At 43.0% G+C, this 19573-nt stretch overlaps 1 protein-coding gene across 10 annotated transcripts in view; it reads right to left on the bottom strand.

Annotated features, from left to right (window-relative positions):
* Positions 1–19573, bottom strand: part of mapk10 (mitogen-activated protein kinase 10) — a 232627-nt gene that overhangs the window by 125143 nt on the left and 87911 nt on the right. For 4 of the 10 annotated variants that reach the window (XR_004412597.1, XM_033024288.1, XM_033024219.1 and 1 more), the window contains exon 2: positions 10633–10732. Coding sequence is in view for 4 of the 10 variants with exons in the window: in XM_033024248.1 (XP_032880139.1) it covers positions 10661–10732 (72 nt within the window). In the remaining 6 variants the exon portion in view is untranslated. Of the gene's footprint in view, positions 1–10632; positions 10733–17749; positions 17769–19573 lie in introns of those variants that run through there. The other 6 variants (XM_033024248.1, XM_033024268.1, XM_033024277.1 and 3 more) reach the window with 3 other exon arrangements.

Here is a 19573-nt window from a genome sequence, read left to right on the forward strand (position 1 = left end):
GTACTTGGACAGGTTAGGAGAGTGGGCAAAGAAGTGGCAGATGGAATACAGTATAGCAAAGTGTACAGTCATGCACTTTGGTAGAAGGAATAAAGGCATAACTACTTGCTATATGGGGAGAGGATTCAGAAATGTATATCTTGTCAGAAGTTTGTACATTCTCCCTGTGACTGCATGGATTTTCTTCGGGTGCTCCGGTTTTCTCCCACACTCCAAAGACATACAAATTTGTAGGTTAATTGGCTTCTGTAAATTGTAAATTGTCCCTATTGCGCAGGATAGTGCAGATGCTCTGCGCCTGTACTCTCTGGAGTCTAGAAGGATGAGGGGAGATCTCATTTAAACCTACCGGATAATGAAAAGCCTAGATAGAGTGTTCGCGGAACAGTTGTTTACAGTAATGGTAGAGTCTAGAACCAAAGGGCACAACCTCAGAATAAAAGGGCATACAGTATCTTCAAAATGGAGATGAAGAGGAATTTGTTTAGCCTGAGGATGGTGAATCTGTGGAATCCATTGCCACAGATGGCTGTGAAAGCCAAGACATTGGGTATTTTTAATGTGGAGATTGATAGGTTCTTGATTAGGAAGGGTATCAAAGGTTATGGGGAGATGGCTGGAGAATGGAGTTGAGAGGGAAAAACAGATCAGCCTTGATTGAATGGCAGAGTAACTTGGTGGGTTGAATGGCCTAATTCTGCTCCTATGTCTTATCACCTTATCCTTTAAGATGATCCATAAAACTTCATTTTAATTAAGTTTTGGGTCTTGCCCAAATCTCTATCTATGGCTTGGTGTCACACTTTCTCTCGCAACCTTCCTGCAAATCACCTTAGGACACCCTACTATTTTAAAAATCTACCCATGGGCAAATTGTTGTTATTACCAAAAAATAAACCTAGAGACTTCAGGAAGAATTAACACACTCTCTGGCCAACCATTCTAAATGTTCGAAGGTCACTGCTGAAAACTAAAAAGCTGCTTTCACCGGATTTTTACAATGGACTTCAGATGCATTTCACCGCATAGAATTTCAATTGAGGCTCATTGGAAGTTCTTCCACCTTTGAGAAGGAAAGGTATTGGTCTCATTCCTAAAACAATAACACAGAAATCTGGACTGTCATTCCAGTGAATTGCTGAATGTCATACACTGGTAAAACATCGCGCGCTGCGGGACTGTGGAGCGAACAGCTGCGGGCGGCGGCGCTGAACTTAACATCGGGAGCCTGGGATCTCTAGATGAGATCGCCAGTTGTGGAGCTCCAACCGGCGCGGCCTTGTTGGCTTCGGAAGCCGCGGCCTCCAGTGCGGAAGCGGCCGTTCCAGGGTTCCCAGGCCGCTGGGAGGACTCTCCCGACGCCGGAGCAACATCACCCAGCGAGAACGGCCAGGAACATCGGGCCTCCGTAGAGGCAACTGTGGAGGCCTCAATGTGCCCGACTATGGGTGAACTGGGGTTGGGGACTGGACTTTGTGCCTTCCCTCATGGTGGGAGCCATTGTGGGGGGATGTTCTTTGTGTTTAAGACTCTTATTGGTGTTATGTCTGTATTCTTTTTTTGTGTGCTGCAAAATGGCAAAAAGCATTTCACTTCACTAATGCTTTTTGTATGTGACAAATGGTTTGTCACAGTAGTATGTGAATGTGACTAATAAAATACCTTTGACCTTTGATACCTTTGGAGGTGCTTTTTGGAAGAATTGTTAAATATAGGCCCTATTTACTTACTTATTGAAAAAAAAAACAATATTACAACTATTCCTCAATTTATGGGCATGTGTTCCTGGAAAATGGTTTGTTCAGCAAATATCTGTAAATCGAAACGCCTGGGCAACATACATATTGGTATTGTGATACACCGCACTTCAATCATTAGAACTAAGACACTGTTCATTTTAGCTCCATAAATCTAGGACATGAACCCACTGAGTCAACGGCATGAAAGCAATAATTTGTATATCAAGAAATTAGTGTATATCAAAGAATAGCAGAAGTTGTCCCCAATGCACTGGCCAGATTTTACTGCCCCGTCATAATCACTGAAACAGAATGTTATTTATTATCCAAGTGCTGTTTTAGGGAGAATACTGTGTGCGGATTGGCCACTGCATTTGCAAAATCACAATATTCAGAATGTTATAGAGTCATCGAACATGGAAACAGGTCTCTTGGTCCAGCTCATCCATGCCGACCAAGATGCCCCATGTAAGCTAGTCCCATTCTGCCCATGTTTGACCTATATCCCTCTAAACCTTTCCTATCCATTTCCCTGTCCAGGTCTCACTTAAATGTTGCTACATTTCTTAAATAAAACGAGAAAATGCTGGAAATGCTCAGTATGTCAGGCAGCATCTGTGGAAAGAGAAACATGGGTGAAATGGGAACAGCCTGCCCGACCAGCATTTCCTGTTTTTATGTCAGATTACCAACATCTGCAGTTCTTTTGATTTTCATTCGGAATGTACTTCTTTGGCTGTAAAGTAGTTTGAGATATTATGGAATGTTCAACTGCCCAAAATTCCTTCCCCGGTCAGTAGTGCGTTGGTGAAATTCCAATCCTGTCAAGAGCAAAGTACAACATGAAGCCACATCTTTTAGAATTATCAGTGGGTATAACCATTTAGGCATATGTAAGTGCAAATCTTCATTGTTTCCTTGTCGATGGTCTTCATGATGCAACTAAAGAGCCATATGGTGTGTTACTGGTTCCTGATGAAGGCACAATACAATCATCAATCTTTATGGCTATGAGATGAGGAGGATGGCATCAGTATGAAGCAATGTGAATGTGGAAACCTTACAGTTCCTTCATCATTTGCCACAATGCAATAATTCTTCAGGACACACTTTTAAGTCCCAAATTCAATTAAAAATCCTGCACTCAATCTTTATATCTTCATATCCAAATTCCCCACTTCCCTACAATTTTTAAACACATCATTGTTTGCATCTGACCAGTGCATTGGGGACAACTTCTGCTATTCTTTGATATACACTAATTTCTTGATATACAAATTATTGCTTTCATGCAGTTGACTCATTGGGTTCATGTCCTACTCTACACCTAACTCTCTAACTTCCCTCGGTTAGGTTTCCAAACTACTGCTGGTATTGACACTACACTGGTTTACTCATGGTCCTTTGTGATTAGGATGTATTGTTTTACCTCGTCCTCTTTAACCTTCCAGTCCCCCTCCACTGACTCTTCTTCGAGGTGCAGATTTGTGGTAATGCCTCTTCTAGTTTCACTCCTTGCCCTTTCATTAGCACACACCTTAAGACTGCGATGTTCATATGAAATTTCTTCATCTAACCATTTCTCACTATTAAAACCCCAGAATCATCTATTCCTAAATGCAATTTTAATCAGATCATTTCATTTCCATTTTCCCTCCATGACTTCATTCTGTGAAACACTTTGGAACATTTTGTTATATGAAAGATATGCAAACTATTGTTCTTATGTTGTGATTTTCTTTTTCCAGGAACATGTATTCAAATCTAGAATTAGTCTGAAGAAGATCTTGAAGAAACATCACCCATTCCTTCTATCCAGAGATGCTACCTGTCCCACTGAGTTACTCCAGCATTGTGGGTCTATTCTCGATGTAAACCAGCATCTGCAATTCCTTCCTACACATTAGAGGCTCTGTTGTTTGTTTGCAGAGGCTGTCACAATTTATTCATTAAACTTTAACAACCTCATTTGCTTTTTATTCCAGTCTTATGAAAATGCTCAGCATCATTCTCATTGATGTGATCCATCTAGGCAGAATGGAAAGGCTTTGAAATGCTTCATGCCCAGAAAGGTGAGTCACTGCATGACGAGCCAGCAAGTGCTTTTTTCTCGGAAATTAAAAGCAGCGTACAGTTGCAAAATTCTAAGCCACACAAGACCCAAGGTCGCATGTGCAATAGAAAGGGCTCTACAATATTAATTGTTTTCTGTCCTTGCAAAGTGAGCAGAGTGAAACAGTGGAGCATGGTAGTGGGGATGTGCATGGCAAAGAGGCCTGAACAGGGAATATGAAGGATTCAGCCGAGCAGTGACAAAATCGGGAGTGATTGGCTGCTGATGGAGCAGCCGTGGAGGACATCGATAGCATCGCCAGTAGCCAATACAAAGGAAATGCAAATGCTTGTTTATACCACAGACATTAATTCTGGAGGAAACCCAACGGGTCAGGCAGCATCTGTAGAAAATGGATAGGTGACATTTTGGAGAGTGACCTTTCTTCAGTGTGATTGTAGCGGAGGGGGATGGGAGTTGGAGGGGGGGGGGGGGGGGAAACTTGAAGCAAGAAAACTATAAAGGACAAAACAGGCCCGGCAACAGATGACCTCAGACATGGAGGTTCCCTGATAGGCCAATTGTTGGCTAGGGATGGTATAATCCCATAAAGGTTACATCGTTGCAAACTGTAGAACTCGTTCACGGACTATTGGTGGAGGAAGAAGGGTCCGGGGTGGGGGAGAAGAGGGAGGGAAGGAGGAGGGAGGTGTATGTGGAAGTTAGCTGAAATTCGAGAATTCAACGTTCATACCACTGTAAGCTCCCAAGCGAAATATGAGATGCTGTTCCTCCAATTTGCGTATAGCCTCACTCTGGAATGAGTTCAACGGGACAGTGGGGCAGGAACAGGAACTTGTGTTTGTGGCTTTTGGGGAGCAGGTGGAAGCAGACAGTGCTGGTCTGGGGAATTTCCAACCAATTTCCCTTTACTTACACTCTCCTCCACCTAGTGGAATTTGTCCTCACCTTCAACAACTTCTCCCACTTTATCCAAGTTTAAGGTGTAGCCATGTGCACTAGTATGGACCCCAACTATGCCTGTCTTTTTGTTGGTTACATCAAACAGCCCTTGTTCCAGGTATATAGTGGACCTATCCCCCAACTCTTTCTCCACTACATCGATGATTGCATGAGCACAGCTCATGGGCACAGCCTCCAACTTTATCATCCCTCTGCACTGTCCACTTCCACCTCCTCCCCCACAAATAGAAACATAGAAAAATAGGTGCAGGAGTATTCCATTCAGCCCTTCAATCAAGCAAAGCCATTCAATATGATCATGGCTGATCATCTAAAATCAGTACCCCGTTCCTGCTTTTTTCCCATATCCCTTGATTCCGTGGGGGACACATTGACTCTGTTGCTCCTGTCCCACTGAACACATCTCCACATACACTGATTCTATCCTATCCACCCTTTTCCAATCCGTTCCCATTTTACATCTGAGACACCTCACACACCTTTCAAATCTTTAAAAACTTTCCGTTTCTAGGCCCAACGCACTCATCTTCACCATGGACGTCAAGTCCCTCTACACCTCCATCCCCTACCAGGAAGTTCCAACAATTGGCCAATCAGAGAACCTCCATGCCTGAGGTCATCTGTTGCCGGACTGATTTGTCCCGTTTCATTTTCTCTCGGTTCCACTCCCTCCCACCCCCCCCCCCACTACAATCAGCCTGGAAAGGGTCCGATTCAAACCATCACCTATCCATTTTCTCTAGAAATGCTGCCTGACCCACTGAATCACTCCAGCATTTTGTGTACTTTGACGGCGTCGCTTGGCCGAGCTCTGCAACACCAACCAACCCAGTGCCACCGCCAGGACAATGGGCCTTTTAAGGCCAAGATAAGACTCAATATTTTTACAAACTTGATATTTGAAGACCACAAGATGGCACCGGAAACCTGGCAGTTCTTTGTGTACATTCTCAGTTAAGTTTACTATTCTCACACTACAAACTTGGTGCACTTTTGTACTTATTTATGACTGTGTATATGGTCATAGAGTCATAGTGTGATACAGTGGAAACAGGCCCTTCAGCCCAACATCCACACTGGCCAACATGTCCCAGCTACACTAGTCCCACCTGCCTGCATTTGATTCATATCCCAACAAACCTGTCCTATCCATGTACCTGTCTATCTGTTTCTTAAACCTTTGGATAGTCCAAGCCTCAACTACCTCATCTGGCAGCTTGTTCCACACACCCACCACTCTTTGTGTGAAAAAGTTACCCCTCAGATTCCTATTAAATCTTTTCCCCTTCACCTTGAATCTATGTCCTCTGGCCCTCGATTCCCCTATTCTGGGCAAGAGACTCTGTGCATCTACCCGATCTATTCCTCTCATGATTTTTACCTTTAAATTCCTGGGCATGCATATTTCCGAAGATCTTTCCTGGACCTAGCACACTGATGCAATTATAAAGAAAGCACATCGGCGCCTCTACTTCCTGAGAAGATTACGGAGATTCGGTATGTCAAATAGGATTTTCCTGAACTTCTACAGGTGTTCAGTAAAGAGCATATTGACTGGTTGCATCATGGCCTCCTTCAGCAACTTGAACGTCCAGGAGGGGAAAAGGCTGCAAAAAGTTGTGGCCACTGCCCAGTCCATCACCGGCTCTGACCTCCCCACCATCAAAGGGATTTATCAGTCGCTGCCTCAAAAAGGCTGCTAACATCATCAGAGACCCACACCATCCTGGCCACACACTCATCTCACCACTGTCATTGGGAAGAAGGTGAAAACTGTAATGACCAGGTTCAGGAATGGCTTCTTCCCTTCAGCCATCACGCTATTAAACACGACAACAAATAAGCTCTGAACTACAACAGACTATTATTATTATTGCACTATAATTGTTTGCTTTTTAAGTATGTGTGTATGTGTATATATCACACTCAACGTTTTTCTCTCATTTATGTACTATATTTACATATTCTGTTGTGCTGCAGCAAGTAAGAATTTCATTGTTCTATCTGGGACAATGACAATAAAACACTCTTGACTCTCTTGACTCTTGACACCTCTATAAGATCATCCCTCATCCTCCTGCATTCCAAGGAATAAAGACCCAGCCTACTCAACCTCTCCCTATAGCTCACACCCTTTAGTCCTGGCAACATCCTCGTAAATCTTCTCCGAACCCTTTCAAGCTTGACAATATCTTTCCTATAACATGGTGTCCATAACTGAACACAATATTCTAAATGCAGTCTCACCAACGTCATATACAACTGCAACATGACCTCCCAACCTCTGTACTCAATGCTCTGACTGATGAAGGCCAATGTGTCAAAAGCCTTTTTGACCACCTTATCTACCTGTGACTCAACCTTCAAGGAACCAAGCATTTGCACTTCAATGGACAATAGACAATAAACAATAGACAATAGACAATAGGCGCAGGAGTAGGCCATTTGGCCCTTCGAGCCAGCACCGCCATTCAATGTGATCATGGCTGATCATCCCCAATCAGTACCCAGTTCCTGCCTTCTCCGCATATCCCGACTCCACAATTTTTAAGAGCCCTATCTAGCTCTCACTAGATGAACCGTCCGTAATGTCGCCTCTGAACACAGCCGTGACATCCTCCCTAACCAACAATGCAACCCCCCCCCCCCTCCTCTTTTTCCCTCACCCCTGTCTCTCTTGAAGCTCCTGTACCCCTGAACATTGAGGTGCCAGTCCTGCCCCTCCCTTAACCAGGTTTCAGTCATGGCTACAATGTCCCAGTCGCTCATACCTATCCACGCCTTAAACCCATCTGCCTTATCCGTCAGGCCCCTAGCATTAAAATACGTGCAGTTTAAACCAACCCTCCTTCCTCGCTCTCTGCCTTTCACCTGCCTTTTCAGTCCACTAACCTTTCTCTCACCACCCTCCATACCAACTTCTAACCACTCATCTGCCTCTGTCCCGTATGAGATCCCACCGTCCTGCCAAAATCATAGTATGATTTTACTGAATTGTTTGCAATACAAATAATTTTGTTGCGTCTTGGTTTATGTGACAATAAACTGCTACTGTGCCCTTGAGCCATGGAATAATCGATGGAAACCTGAGCCCAAGCAGTGAGGGGTAAGTTATTTACTTACAAGCTACCTGCTTACAATCCCTCTCCAGCTACAGTTGAATACAAGTAGCAGATGCTCTTTATTTCCCATAAAATAGTATTGTGCAGCACACTTGAACGCTGCACAGCACACTGCAGCACTGCAGATCAGATTTCTAGTGCTGCACTGCAAACCCTACAGTAAGTCACGCGTAGTATTTCCTAAGGACGGGTCTAGAAATTCTCAGATTTGGCACTGATTTTTCAACAAATGTCAAAACAAGAATTATTTTCCAAAAGAGGGACATAAATATGACCATTTCTGGTTCAAGTCGTCATGCAGGACATTCAACTGGGTATTTCAGGTCATTATTCACGCTTGAATGCCTGAAGTGAGCTTCACCTGCAGGGGATTAAATAATTCCTCATTCTAAGCTCTTTTTGGAACACTGAGGGGGAGACCAAGTTGTCGGAGGGACGACTATTGGAGCACTGTGCCGGGACAATTAGGCCTTCACAATACTACAATGGATTGTAACGTGTAAGTTCTCTAAGGCAAGATGGTTCTTGATGCCACCCCAAACATCATCAGCCCCCTCCACACTACCTTCCCAAACCTCCTGCACTATGCACTCGGCTGTGATCACGCCAATGGTCACTTGTCTGCCGACGCAGGCCATTCATCTCATTCTCACTGTCCCTTCCCCAATTTAACAGATTAAAATTTCTCCTTATCTACTCTCCACAGCCCCCCACCACCACCCAACCTCCACCTCCCCTGAACATTTCTGATCACCAGCCTTAGACCTTGGGCACTATCTAAATTTGCAGCTGTAAATCCAAGGCAGAAATGTTCTTTGGTCTGCCACTGTTATATCCATCCAGAACTCTAATTAGCATGCATTAGAATTCCAATGCTTGGAGTTTTCTACAGCATAATGCTCCATTTATGCTATGAAACTGAAAGCAGCCTGCCCCTTAAGAAATATCAGAAAAATATTTGGAGGTTTAGTGCTGTCAGGTATATATCCAGTTAGCCAAGCAATTTCTAATCACTGGTTTTCTTCAAATGTGGGGCTATCTTTATGTCCCTTCCTCCTCCCAGGAGAGAGGAAAATAAGGATCATGCATTGAGTTGCTCATGTTGAAATAACAGCGACCTTATTTTGCAACCAGGGTCACGAGGCTGTGCAACACAAATGATACCATACATCATTGATTTACATTGACTGAATTAATTAAATTATACTTTATTGTGTGGGCATCTGATATTTCGACTGCTGTTTGGGGATTCTGCTGTGATCAGGCAGAAGGTAAAGGCTTGGAGATAAGGCAGGGAGGCCGAAGGGTTAAAACGTGTGGATGAAGAGTATTACACAAAAATGAGCCAGATACGTGTGCTGGAATTAGTGCAGTGCAGAGGAATGCTGGCATGTGAATCTTTCAGCTTTAATCAACAATAAGACATTCCCTGAGACATATCTAAACAAATCTTTTCATTTCACTGTTAAAACTCTGAGCTGGTAATGCATATTTACCATATTAAGAATGCTGGGCATAACTTTCAAAATGTTCACATAGGCTACTGGCTAATTTTGTTTATGGTTTGTGGTATGTGCTGGTAAGCGAGTGATGCTGATGTAAACTTCAAGAAGACCAAAGTGGAAGAGTTGAGATACAAAAGAAAATGGTGTTTGCTTTTAAGAGACATTCTGCATAAAATTCTTATTACTGAATTTGATTTAGTTGCCCATTCTAGAGACTGAAAATGAATGTATCTTGTCATAAAGTCATAATTTCATACAGCACAGAAACAGACCCTTCAGACCAACTTGTCCCATTAGCCTAGTTTTGGCCCTTATCCATCTAAACCGTTCCTCTCCATATACCTGTCTAAGTGTCTATTAAATGGTGTTATTGTACCTGCCTCAACTATCTGGCAGCTTATTCCATATCCCCACCACTCTCCGACTGAAAATGTCGCCCCTCAGGTTCCTACTAAATCTTTCCTCTCTCACCTTAAACCTATGTCATCTGGTTCTTGATTTCCCTACTCTGGGTAATGGAAACTGTGCATTCACCATATCGATGTGCATTCTTCACTAACAAAGAATCCCGTCCTGAAACGTCTCCTCTCCATGTTCTCCAGGGATGCTGCCGGTCCCGCTGAGTTACTCCAGCACTTTGTGTCCTTTTTTTAAATTCCATGTGTCTTCTTGCCCACTTCTCCAACCACTCCTGCTACATTGAGGGATCTGACCATAGGATTCCAAGATGCTTTACTTCTTCAACACTTCTTGGTGTCTCATCATTTATTGTGTATCCCTCTCCCAAAGATTACCTCTTCAATCTTTACTTGCCAGGTTCCCTTGTGTTAATTAATAATATACTTATATTAAAGTGGAAGTTTGCAGCCACCCTAAAAACATTTTATGGCGTATCCTTCTTTTGAGAGGGTATTGATTGTTTCCTCCATGGCTCACTTCCATTAAAACTGTAAGTAGCCATGGTCAAGGCAAAATATCCAGTCATTTCCATCTAACAGACCCACCATAATTTCTATACAGGTATTAGAAATCCACCATGAAGCCAATACCAAGTTAGGAACCTATCTCCTTTAATTTAGTTTCATCAAGTAATCAATATTATATTCTCATCAAAAATGATAAAACAGAAATAAAGCAATTATGTCTTAGTGAATGTACACGCCACTTTGAATCACATTTGATATGAGAGACATAAATGAAATGGAAAAATGATTCAACAAACACTGTACCTTGTTTACCTGTAAGGAACACACACACCTGACAAAACGCAATCTTCACATCCAGGATCGGTTCACTGCTGTAGTACAAGAAATGTCGGCTCATAAATACCTGCAGGGAAAATGAAAATGCTAATGTTGTTTTTAATCCATTTTATGATGAATGCATCCTCACTGAATTAAACAAGTCACTTAAGGTTAGAATGGCATGATAAATTAGATGTTGGTTTACACAATATTGACACTTGCAATATTTGTACATGGCCAGTAAATTACTCCTCATTCTCGATTCTTTTCAATTATCAAAATTGCAGTCAGTTCTCCTTAAGTCAAGATCCTGAGAGGGAACAGTGTCCTTAATTGGAATGATATTGAAAAATCCAGTAGTTTCAATTTGCGCCGACTACATCCATTCTACAAACCTGCGTCACGCAATTTATTTTGCTCAGCCATCAATTTTGTACAAGCTTTCCAATTTAATGGAAACCAGCCAGCAATATCTGTTTATTAAGCCCTATTTAGAAAGAAGATACTTCATCATTTTGAAATATTTGGAAGAATGGTGCCTTCTAAATAGATGCAGAGAGACTAGGATATGTCTGATGAAAAGTCATCGACCTGAAATGTTCACTATGCACTCTCACTGCAAGTGTTGCACGAGCTGGTGAGTACCTAAGGCATGTTCTGTTTTAATATCAGAATAATCAGCAGCAATATTATTATTCTTTTGTAATAACATTCCAATAAAAACGTTATTTGCTAACCTGCAGGTTCAAATTGCAGCATACACTCTCGACTACAAAAATACAGGAAGAATGAAGTAGATATATCTTTACATTATATATTCAGAGTGAATATTTGACAGCATAATAGCGGAATAGAGTAAGTCAGAATGTGTTATAATTCAAATCAGATTGCTTTGAATTGTTTGTTTAATAGAAACATAGAAACATAGAAATTAGGTGCCATAGTAGGCCATTCGACCCTTCGAGCCTGCACCGCCATTCAATATGATCATAGCTCAGGATTTTATCCCTGATGATTGTGCACTGTATTTTTTAGCAGAAGTTATCTTGCTATTAAGTCTTCTTGAAGATATATGTTTAGTTTGACATGTTAATAGTGATTTTAAGTGATTAAAAGTAATTTTAACAAATTATCTGTACGAGGGGGATGTTGTGTAGGAAGGATTCTGAAGAACGGACTCAACTTGAAATGTCACCCATTCCTTCTATCCATAGATGCTGCCTCTCCCTCTGAGTTACTCCAGCGTTTTGTGTCTATCTTCGAGGAGGGTATTTTTTTTTTATTGTAGTGTTTTAATATTGTGTCCAATGATCACAGGTGTCTGTTCTTGCATGCCATCTTGGAGCTGATCGTCACCTTGGAGCTGGTTTTTCACTTCCTGTCCACAATGCCCACCTATTAGGAGCGACAGGAAATCTGAGCACGTATGCATTTTATCAATTTGCCACCCAGACAGCACCGTCTGCATTCACTGACACAGGATGGGCAGAGCAGGTATTCATTATCAACAGAAGATATTGGAAGCCATTTAGAAAATCAGTGAAAAACACAATTAAACCGTCTGATAAATCACTCAAGCTTTTCAATTTCATCATAAACAACACCAATTGAGGAACATTGAAAAATATTGTTTAAAATTCATTAGATGTCAAATTCCTAAAGTGATAAGGGAGCACAAATCTGAAACTGCAGTGGAAATCTGGTATCACCTCCATCAAGGTCATTGTGGTGACAGATCAAAGGATGGCACTGCAACAACCTTTCCTAACATTGAGTTCCAGCAGCCTTGGTCTAACCCAAATCATCTCTGCACGGCTCACCTGAAACTCCAGGCCTAGGTCATAGCATGACCTCTTGAACGGAAGTTTGCAAATTTATTGCGAGATGGCCCCCAGATAACTTTTGAAGATTTATGATAAAGCCATTATAAAATAAAATGGAATGTGGAATATTGCGGGGCAACTGAACAAAAATATTATACGATCTGTGATAAATGTTTAGCTAGGCTTTGTTTAAAACGATCCATGCAGTTTTGTTTTTATAAAGGGCCACCAAATTCAAATTCATTTTCCTACCATTTCAAGCAGGGTGCAAGGCCACCAAATTCAAGTGCAGTTTCTTACCACTTTGAGCAGGGTGCAAGGCCACCAAATTCAAGTGCAGTTTCATTCCATTTCAAGCAGGGTGCAAGGCCACCAAATTCAAATGCAGCTTCATACCATTGCATGCAGGGTGAAACCACCATAAAACCACACAAAACACCAAACTCACAGTTCAGTAGCCATTCAGTGTGTTCAGTTGATTCACAGCTCAGACAGAGTCGTGACCTCTCCCTCTCCCATCATGCAGAGACTGAGCCACACCCACACTTCTGGGTTTTATAATCACTCCCCCTCCCACCGGAAAAGGTGTGGCCTTCATGGCGTGAATGACATAAGAGAGATTCTCAACAGTTTTTAAACACGAATAACACTTTAATTTTTATTGATGGGAAGAATTCTCTGCACGTGCTGAGCAGAGGGGGACTGAGTAAGATGGCCAAAAATCACAGCTGCAAGTGGTAGCGTTTTATCTAAAATCAATATACAGTGCAAACAGGAAGTAAGTGCATTTGCAGTAGTGCCTTTTAACTTCAAGCTAAAGCACCCAAACCGCCATTTGCAGTAAGTAGTGCCTTTCAACTTCAAGCCAAAGCACCCAAGCCGCCATTTGCAGTAAGTAGTGCCTTTCAACTTCAAGCCAAAGCACCCAAGCCGCCGTTTGCAGAAAGTAGTGCCTTTCAACTTCAAGCCAAAGCACCCAAGCCACCATTTGCAATAAGTAGTACCTTTTAACTTTAAGCCAAAGCACCCAAGCCACCATTTGCAGTAAGTAGTGCCTTTCAAGCCAAAGCACCCAAGCCACCATTTGCAGTAAGTAGTGCCTTTCAACTTCAAGCCAAAGCACCCAAGCCACCATTTGCAGTAAGTAGTGCCTTTCAAGCCAAAGCACCCAAGCCACCATTTGCAGTAAGTAGTGCCTTTCAACTTCAAGCCAAAGCACCCAAGCCACCATTTGCAATAAGTAGTGCCTTTTAACTTTAAGCCAAAGCACCCGCCACCATTTGCAGTAAGTAGTGCTTTTCAAGCCAAAGCACCCAAGGCACCATTTGCAGTAAGTAGTGCCTTTCAACTTCAAGCCAAAGCACCCAAGCCACCATTTGCAGTAAGTAGTGCCTTTCAAGCCAAAGCACCCAAACCACCATTTGCAGTAAGTAGTGCCTTTCAACTTCAAGCCAAAGCACCCAAGCACCATTTGCAGTAAGTAGTGCCTTTCAACTTCAAGCCAAAGCACCCAAGCCACCATTTGCAGTAAGTAGTGCTTTCAACTTCAAGCCAAATCACCCAAGCCACAATTTGCAGTAAGTAGTGCCTATTAACTTCAAGCCAAAGCACCCAAGCCACCATTTGCAGTAAGTAGTGCTTTTAACTTTAAGCCAAATCACCCAAGCCACCATTTGCAGGCAGTGCCTTTTTACTTCAAACAAACCATATTTTCATTTTCAAACCACATTAAGGGGACTCACAGTTGAGTAGACATGTGTTCAGTGTTATTCAGAGCTCAGAGAGACGTGACTCTTTGGCTTCATTCATCAGGCACACCACTTCCTGTCTTTATAGATCCTCCCCCTCCCTCCAGCAGGGGCAGCAGAGAGAATGGTGATTTAAAAAAAAAACATTAATATCTCTCTGATTTGTCATCAATGGGAAAAAATCCTCTGGTCCAGGAAGGCGGATGGGGGCTCTGAGCGAGGTGGCCAAAAATGACGGCCGTAAGTGGTGGCGTTCTCTCAGAAATCGCAGCACAATGGGCCAAAAGCGGTCAAGATCAGATTTTTAGTAATATAGATGAATCGACATGGTTGCAGCAAGTGGATTTTACGGATTAAGAAATTAAATGAATAGTTAACTGGCTTCAAGATATAAAGCAGAGCATAAGGTTAATTACACATGGTATAAAGACTAGTAATCATTTTGTTATCTTTGCAAAGAAATTCAGAGAATTTGGTCAAGAAAGGACAAACCCTTTTGATATTCATGTTTCCTTTTCCTGGTCCTATATTTTGTTATATTTGGGGGGGGTTAGATGTTTTTTCCTTTTTACACAATTTATGTTTTCTAGCTAATTAGTTTATAATTCCCTGGGCATGATGCATCTTTTCCACTCTTCTGATGTTATGGCCATCTGATCTGTCTCCAAGGTTGAATACTAATGGAATTATTTAATAGTTCTACCATTTCACAACTGCTGTGATTTATCCTGGGTATTCCTTTGTGACTCCGTTTCCAACTTAAATTGCTTAACTTAATGAATGCATATGTAAAATGAATTAAATTAATGTAAATGAATGCTTCTGTAAAAATGTTACTGTTTGGCCAATGTTCTATGATAATATAATTTTGTGTAAAAAAACTATTAGAGAGCACAGTGGGTCAGGCAGCATCTGTGGAGGGAAATGGACAGACAATATTTTGGGTCAGGACTCTTCTTCAGACTGATGGTGTAAAGAATAGATAGTCTTGGGTAGATTACAGGCACCGGTCTACACCGGCATTTTCAACCGGTCCCTGCAAACCTGTACTGTTCCTGCCTGCTTCAAAGTCTCCACTATTGTCCCTTTACCTAAAAAGGCAAGGATTACTGGTCTTCATGACTACAGGCCTGTCACACTGACCTCTGTAGTCATGAAGACCCTTGAAAGGCTTGTGCTGGCCAAGCTGAAAAATATCACAAACCCTCTGCAGTTTGCATATCAGACCAATAGATCTGTGGATGACGCAGTTAACTTGAACTTCATCCTCCAGCACCTAGACCGCCAGGGGATCTATGCGAGGAATTTGTTTGTTGATTTTAGATCTGCATTCAAAACCATTGTGCAAGAGCTACTGCACTCCAAACTTTCCGAGTTGACTGTGCCTGAACCCCTCTGTCGGTGGATCACCAGCTTCCTGACAGACAGGAAGCAGCGTGTGAGTTTGGGAAAGCACATCTCGGACCCACAAACCCTCAGCATAGGAACACCGCAAGGCTGCGTACTCTCCCCTCTCCTCTACTCTCTCTACACCAAGGACTGCACCTCCACTGACTCCTCTGTCAAGCTTCTCAAGTTTGCAGATGACACAACTCTGATTGGACTGATCCAGGATGGGGAAGAATCTGCCTACAGACAGGAAGTGACATAGCTAGCATCCTGGTGCCATCGCAACAACCTGGAGCTCAATGCTTTTAAGACAGTGGAATTGATTGTAGACTTTAGGAGAGCTCCCCTTCCCCTCACCCCACTCACCATCAACAACACCACAGTCACATCTGTGGAGTATTTGCAGTTCCTGGGAACCATCATTTCCAAGGACCTTAAATAGACAATAGACAATAGGTGCAGGAGTAGGCCATTCGGCCCTTCAAGCCAGCACCGCCATTCAATGTGATCATGGCTGATCATCCCCAATCAGTACCCCATTCCTGCCTTCTGCCCATATCCCCTGACTCCACTATTTTTAAGAGCCCTATCTAGCTCTCTCTTAAAAGCATCCAGAGAATGGAGGGGCTACCATCAACTCCACAGTCAAAAAAGCACAACAGAGGATGTACTTCCTGCAGTAGCTCAGGAAGCACAATCTGCCACAGGCAATGATGGTCCAATTCTATACCGTCATCGTAGAGTCTGGTGTGGCTCATCCACCAAGCATGACATCCGGAGACTACAGCAAATCGTCCGATCAGCTGAGAAGGTTATTGGCTGCAACCTTCCCTCCATTGGCGAACTGTACACTGCAAGGGCCAGGAAACGAGCGGGTAAGATCATCTCTGACCCCTCTCACCCTGGCCACAAACTCTTTGAATCACTTCCATCTGGAAGGCGACTCTGGACTGTCAAAGCTGCCACAGCCAGACATAAAACAGCTTTTTTCCACGAGTAGTAGCCAATACTCAATAACCAAAAATCTGTAGCCTCCTTTTGCTCTGGTATTTTATTTAATTCACATGTTTAATCAATAATGTTTTATTATCAATGTTACTGTTTTATGTGTCATTCCTAACTTTCACTGTATGTCCTGTTGTTACTTGTGGGCAGAGCACCAAGGCAAATTCCTTGTATGTATATACTTGGCCAATAAACGTATTAATTCATTCATTCATTTACTCCATCAGCCTGAAGGATCCCAACCCAAAACATTATCTGTCCATTTCTGCCCCGTGAATACCGACTGACCCACTGAGTTTTTTACTTAAGATTCCAGCATCTTGAGATTCTTTGCTACTGGCTGGAATTCTTTGCCACAGAGTGACAAAGTCAGTGGATAAGACATTTTAAGGCAGAGATAGATAGATTCTTGATTAGTACAGGTGTCAGATGTTATAGGGAGAAGGCAGGAGAATGGAGTTAGGAGGGAGAGATAGATCAGCCAGGAATGAATGGAGGTGTAGACTTGATGGGCGAAATGGCCAAATTCTATCCCCATCACTTATGGACTTATGATCTGCTGTCTTTTGTGTCATACTTGCCCCCAATATAATTGTGTGGTTCCTCTATCATTTAAATTGTTTAATTAGTTGCTCTGCATTGCCTCTTATCTCTTCTGAAGTTCTTACATTTTAGCGGGATGTTTCTTGGGTTCTGTTGAAAACTATCTTTTCCTTACTGCTTACCATATTTTGTTGTCATTTTGTTTTCCAAGGTTAGATCAGAACTAGCTTTTCTTGAATCCCTTACTCTGGTTTTGTGTCATACAGTACTTGTATCCTTCTCAATTATTGTCATTGCAATTATTTTTCGCCATTGTCTACATGTTTCAATACTCATGTGCCACTATTCATTCACCATTCGGCAACGTTCAGCAAGTTCACTGTCGAATATCAGAGGATCGGGTTTACACCATGACAACAGAGCGATGGTCCGTTATAAAAAATAAACTGAAATAAATTCAGGCAAAAGAGTTGGAGACATTGCTCAAAGATTCTGACACCACATTTGTGAATGATCCACGACAACATACATAGTGAAAGATTAGTCTTTATTCCATAAGTAATCCAGAACATTTAAACTGCCAGCCATTCATACCCAGCTCGGCGTGGCTTCCGAGAGCTGGCTGACCTTGTCAACGACCCCTCCTCCTGGGTCTCCACCATGGTTGCAGCAGTCAAGAAGAACAAAGACAAAATAAGGATTTACATCAACCCCAATGATTTAAACACTGCCATCAAACAACCACACCATCCGATGTGGATGGTGGAAAAGGTCGCAGCCAACCTGGGTAAAGCCACAGTCTTCTCTGTCCTAGATACAATTAACTCATTTTGGCAAATACCGCTAGACCATGCGTCCTCCATGTTAACCACATTCACAACGCCCTTCAGACGCTACCGATTCTTACGAATGCCATTTGGCATCAATTCAGCCAGTGAAATTTTCCAACGTACTATGGAACAACTCTTTACTGGCTACACATGCAACATAATCATGGACGACATCCTGATCGCCGGGCGCAATGCATAAGAACATGACTCAAACCTGAAGCAGGTCCTGGATCGGGCCAGAGAGGTAAACCTCAAACTCAACCCCCTCAAGTGCAGGTTTCGAGTCGACGAAGTGACTTACGTGGGTCACATATTCACCAATAACGGCCTCAGGCCAGACCCTTCTAAAATCATTGCCATCAACAAAATGCCATCACCTATGGATGTGACAGCTCTACAGCGATTTCTAGGCATGGTAAACTACCTGGGAAAATTCATCCCAAACTTCAGCGAGCTGTCCCGCTGCGACAACTGACCCACAAGGATACACACTGGTCCTGGCACCAGCACCAGCAGAGGGCATTTGAAACCCTCAAACAACTAAAGATTTGCGCACCAACCTTCACATACTTTGATGCCAGGTTACCCGTCACCCTCACCTGTGATGCCTCCCAGTATGGACAGGGTGCCGCTTGCCTACAAGACGACGGGAAGGGTCCCAGACCGGTTGCCTATGCCTCCCGCACCATGACCAACACAGAACAGTGCTACGCTCAAATCGAGAAGAAGCTACTTGCGGTAACTTTTGTCTGTAAGAAATTCAAGGACTTTATCTTTTGCAACCCGATCACGGTTGACACCGATCACCAGCCCCTGGTCAGTATCCTCAGTAAACCGATCCACACGGCACCAGTGTGTTTACAACACATAATGATGGAACTACAGAAGTATGACTTTGAAAAGACTTTGCCTTCCATCACAGTGGGTCCACTGTGATGGATGTTTGTGTGAACTAAATTGTGTGTATGTCTAGGAATTGTCTTTGTTTGTATGGCTGTGGAAACAGAATTTCGTTTGAGCCTCACTGAGGCTCAAATGACAATAAATTGTATTGTATTGTATTGTATATCTATGAACGCGGTAAGGACATGCACTTAGCTGACACCCTCTCACGGGCACCTCGCCCAACCTGCGAAAAACGCCTGTCTGATGGTGAGCACGAGGGGTACATGGTTGTGATGGTCTCCTGCCTTCCATCTGCGGGCTTAGACATCCTAGTGGCACAAACAGCTGCGGACAAAATGCTACAATCGCCTGCCACGGTCATCCACCGCGGCTGGCCAGACAAACAGCACCACCTGCCCCTGGCTATCCACCCATTCTACCCTGTCCGCGACAAACTGGTCATTCAAGCCGACATTATAATGAAAGGATATAAAGCAGTTATCCCGACATCTCTTCACAACTAGTACTTTGATATTGTCCATGGGTGCCATCCTCCTGCAGAAATAACCCTCCAACAAGCAAAAGGTATGCTTTTCTGGCCTGATATGGCTAACTACATTCTCGAGAAAGTTGCTGCCTGCCCGATTTGCAACAGCCTGACCCCGCATCAACATAAACAACCACTTCTCCTGCACCCCACACC

This window comes from Amblyraja radiata, chromosome 1 (genome assembly GCF_010909765.2).
Source record: "Amblyraja radiata isolate CabotCenter1 chromosome 1, sAmbRad1.1.pri, whole genome shotgun sequence".
Lineage (NCBI taxonomy): Eukaryota > Metazoa > Chordata > Chondrichthyes > Rajiformes > Rajidae > Amblyraja > Amblyraja radiata.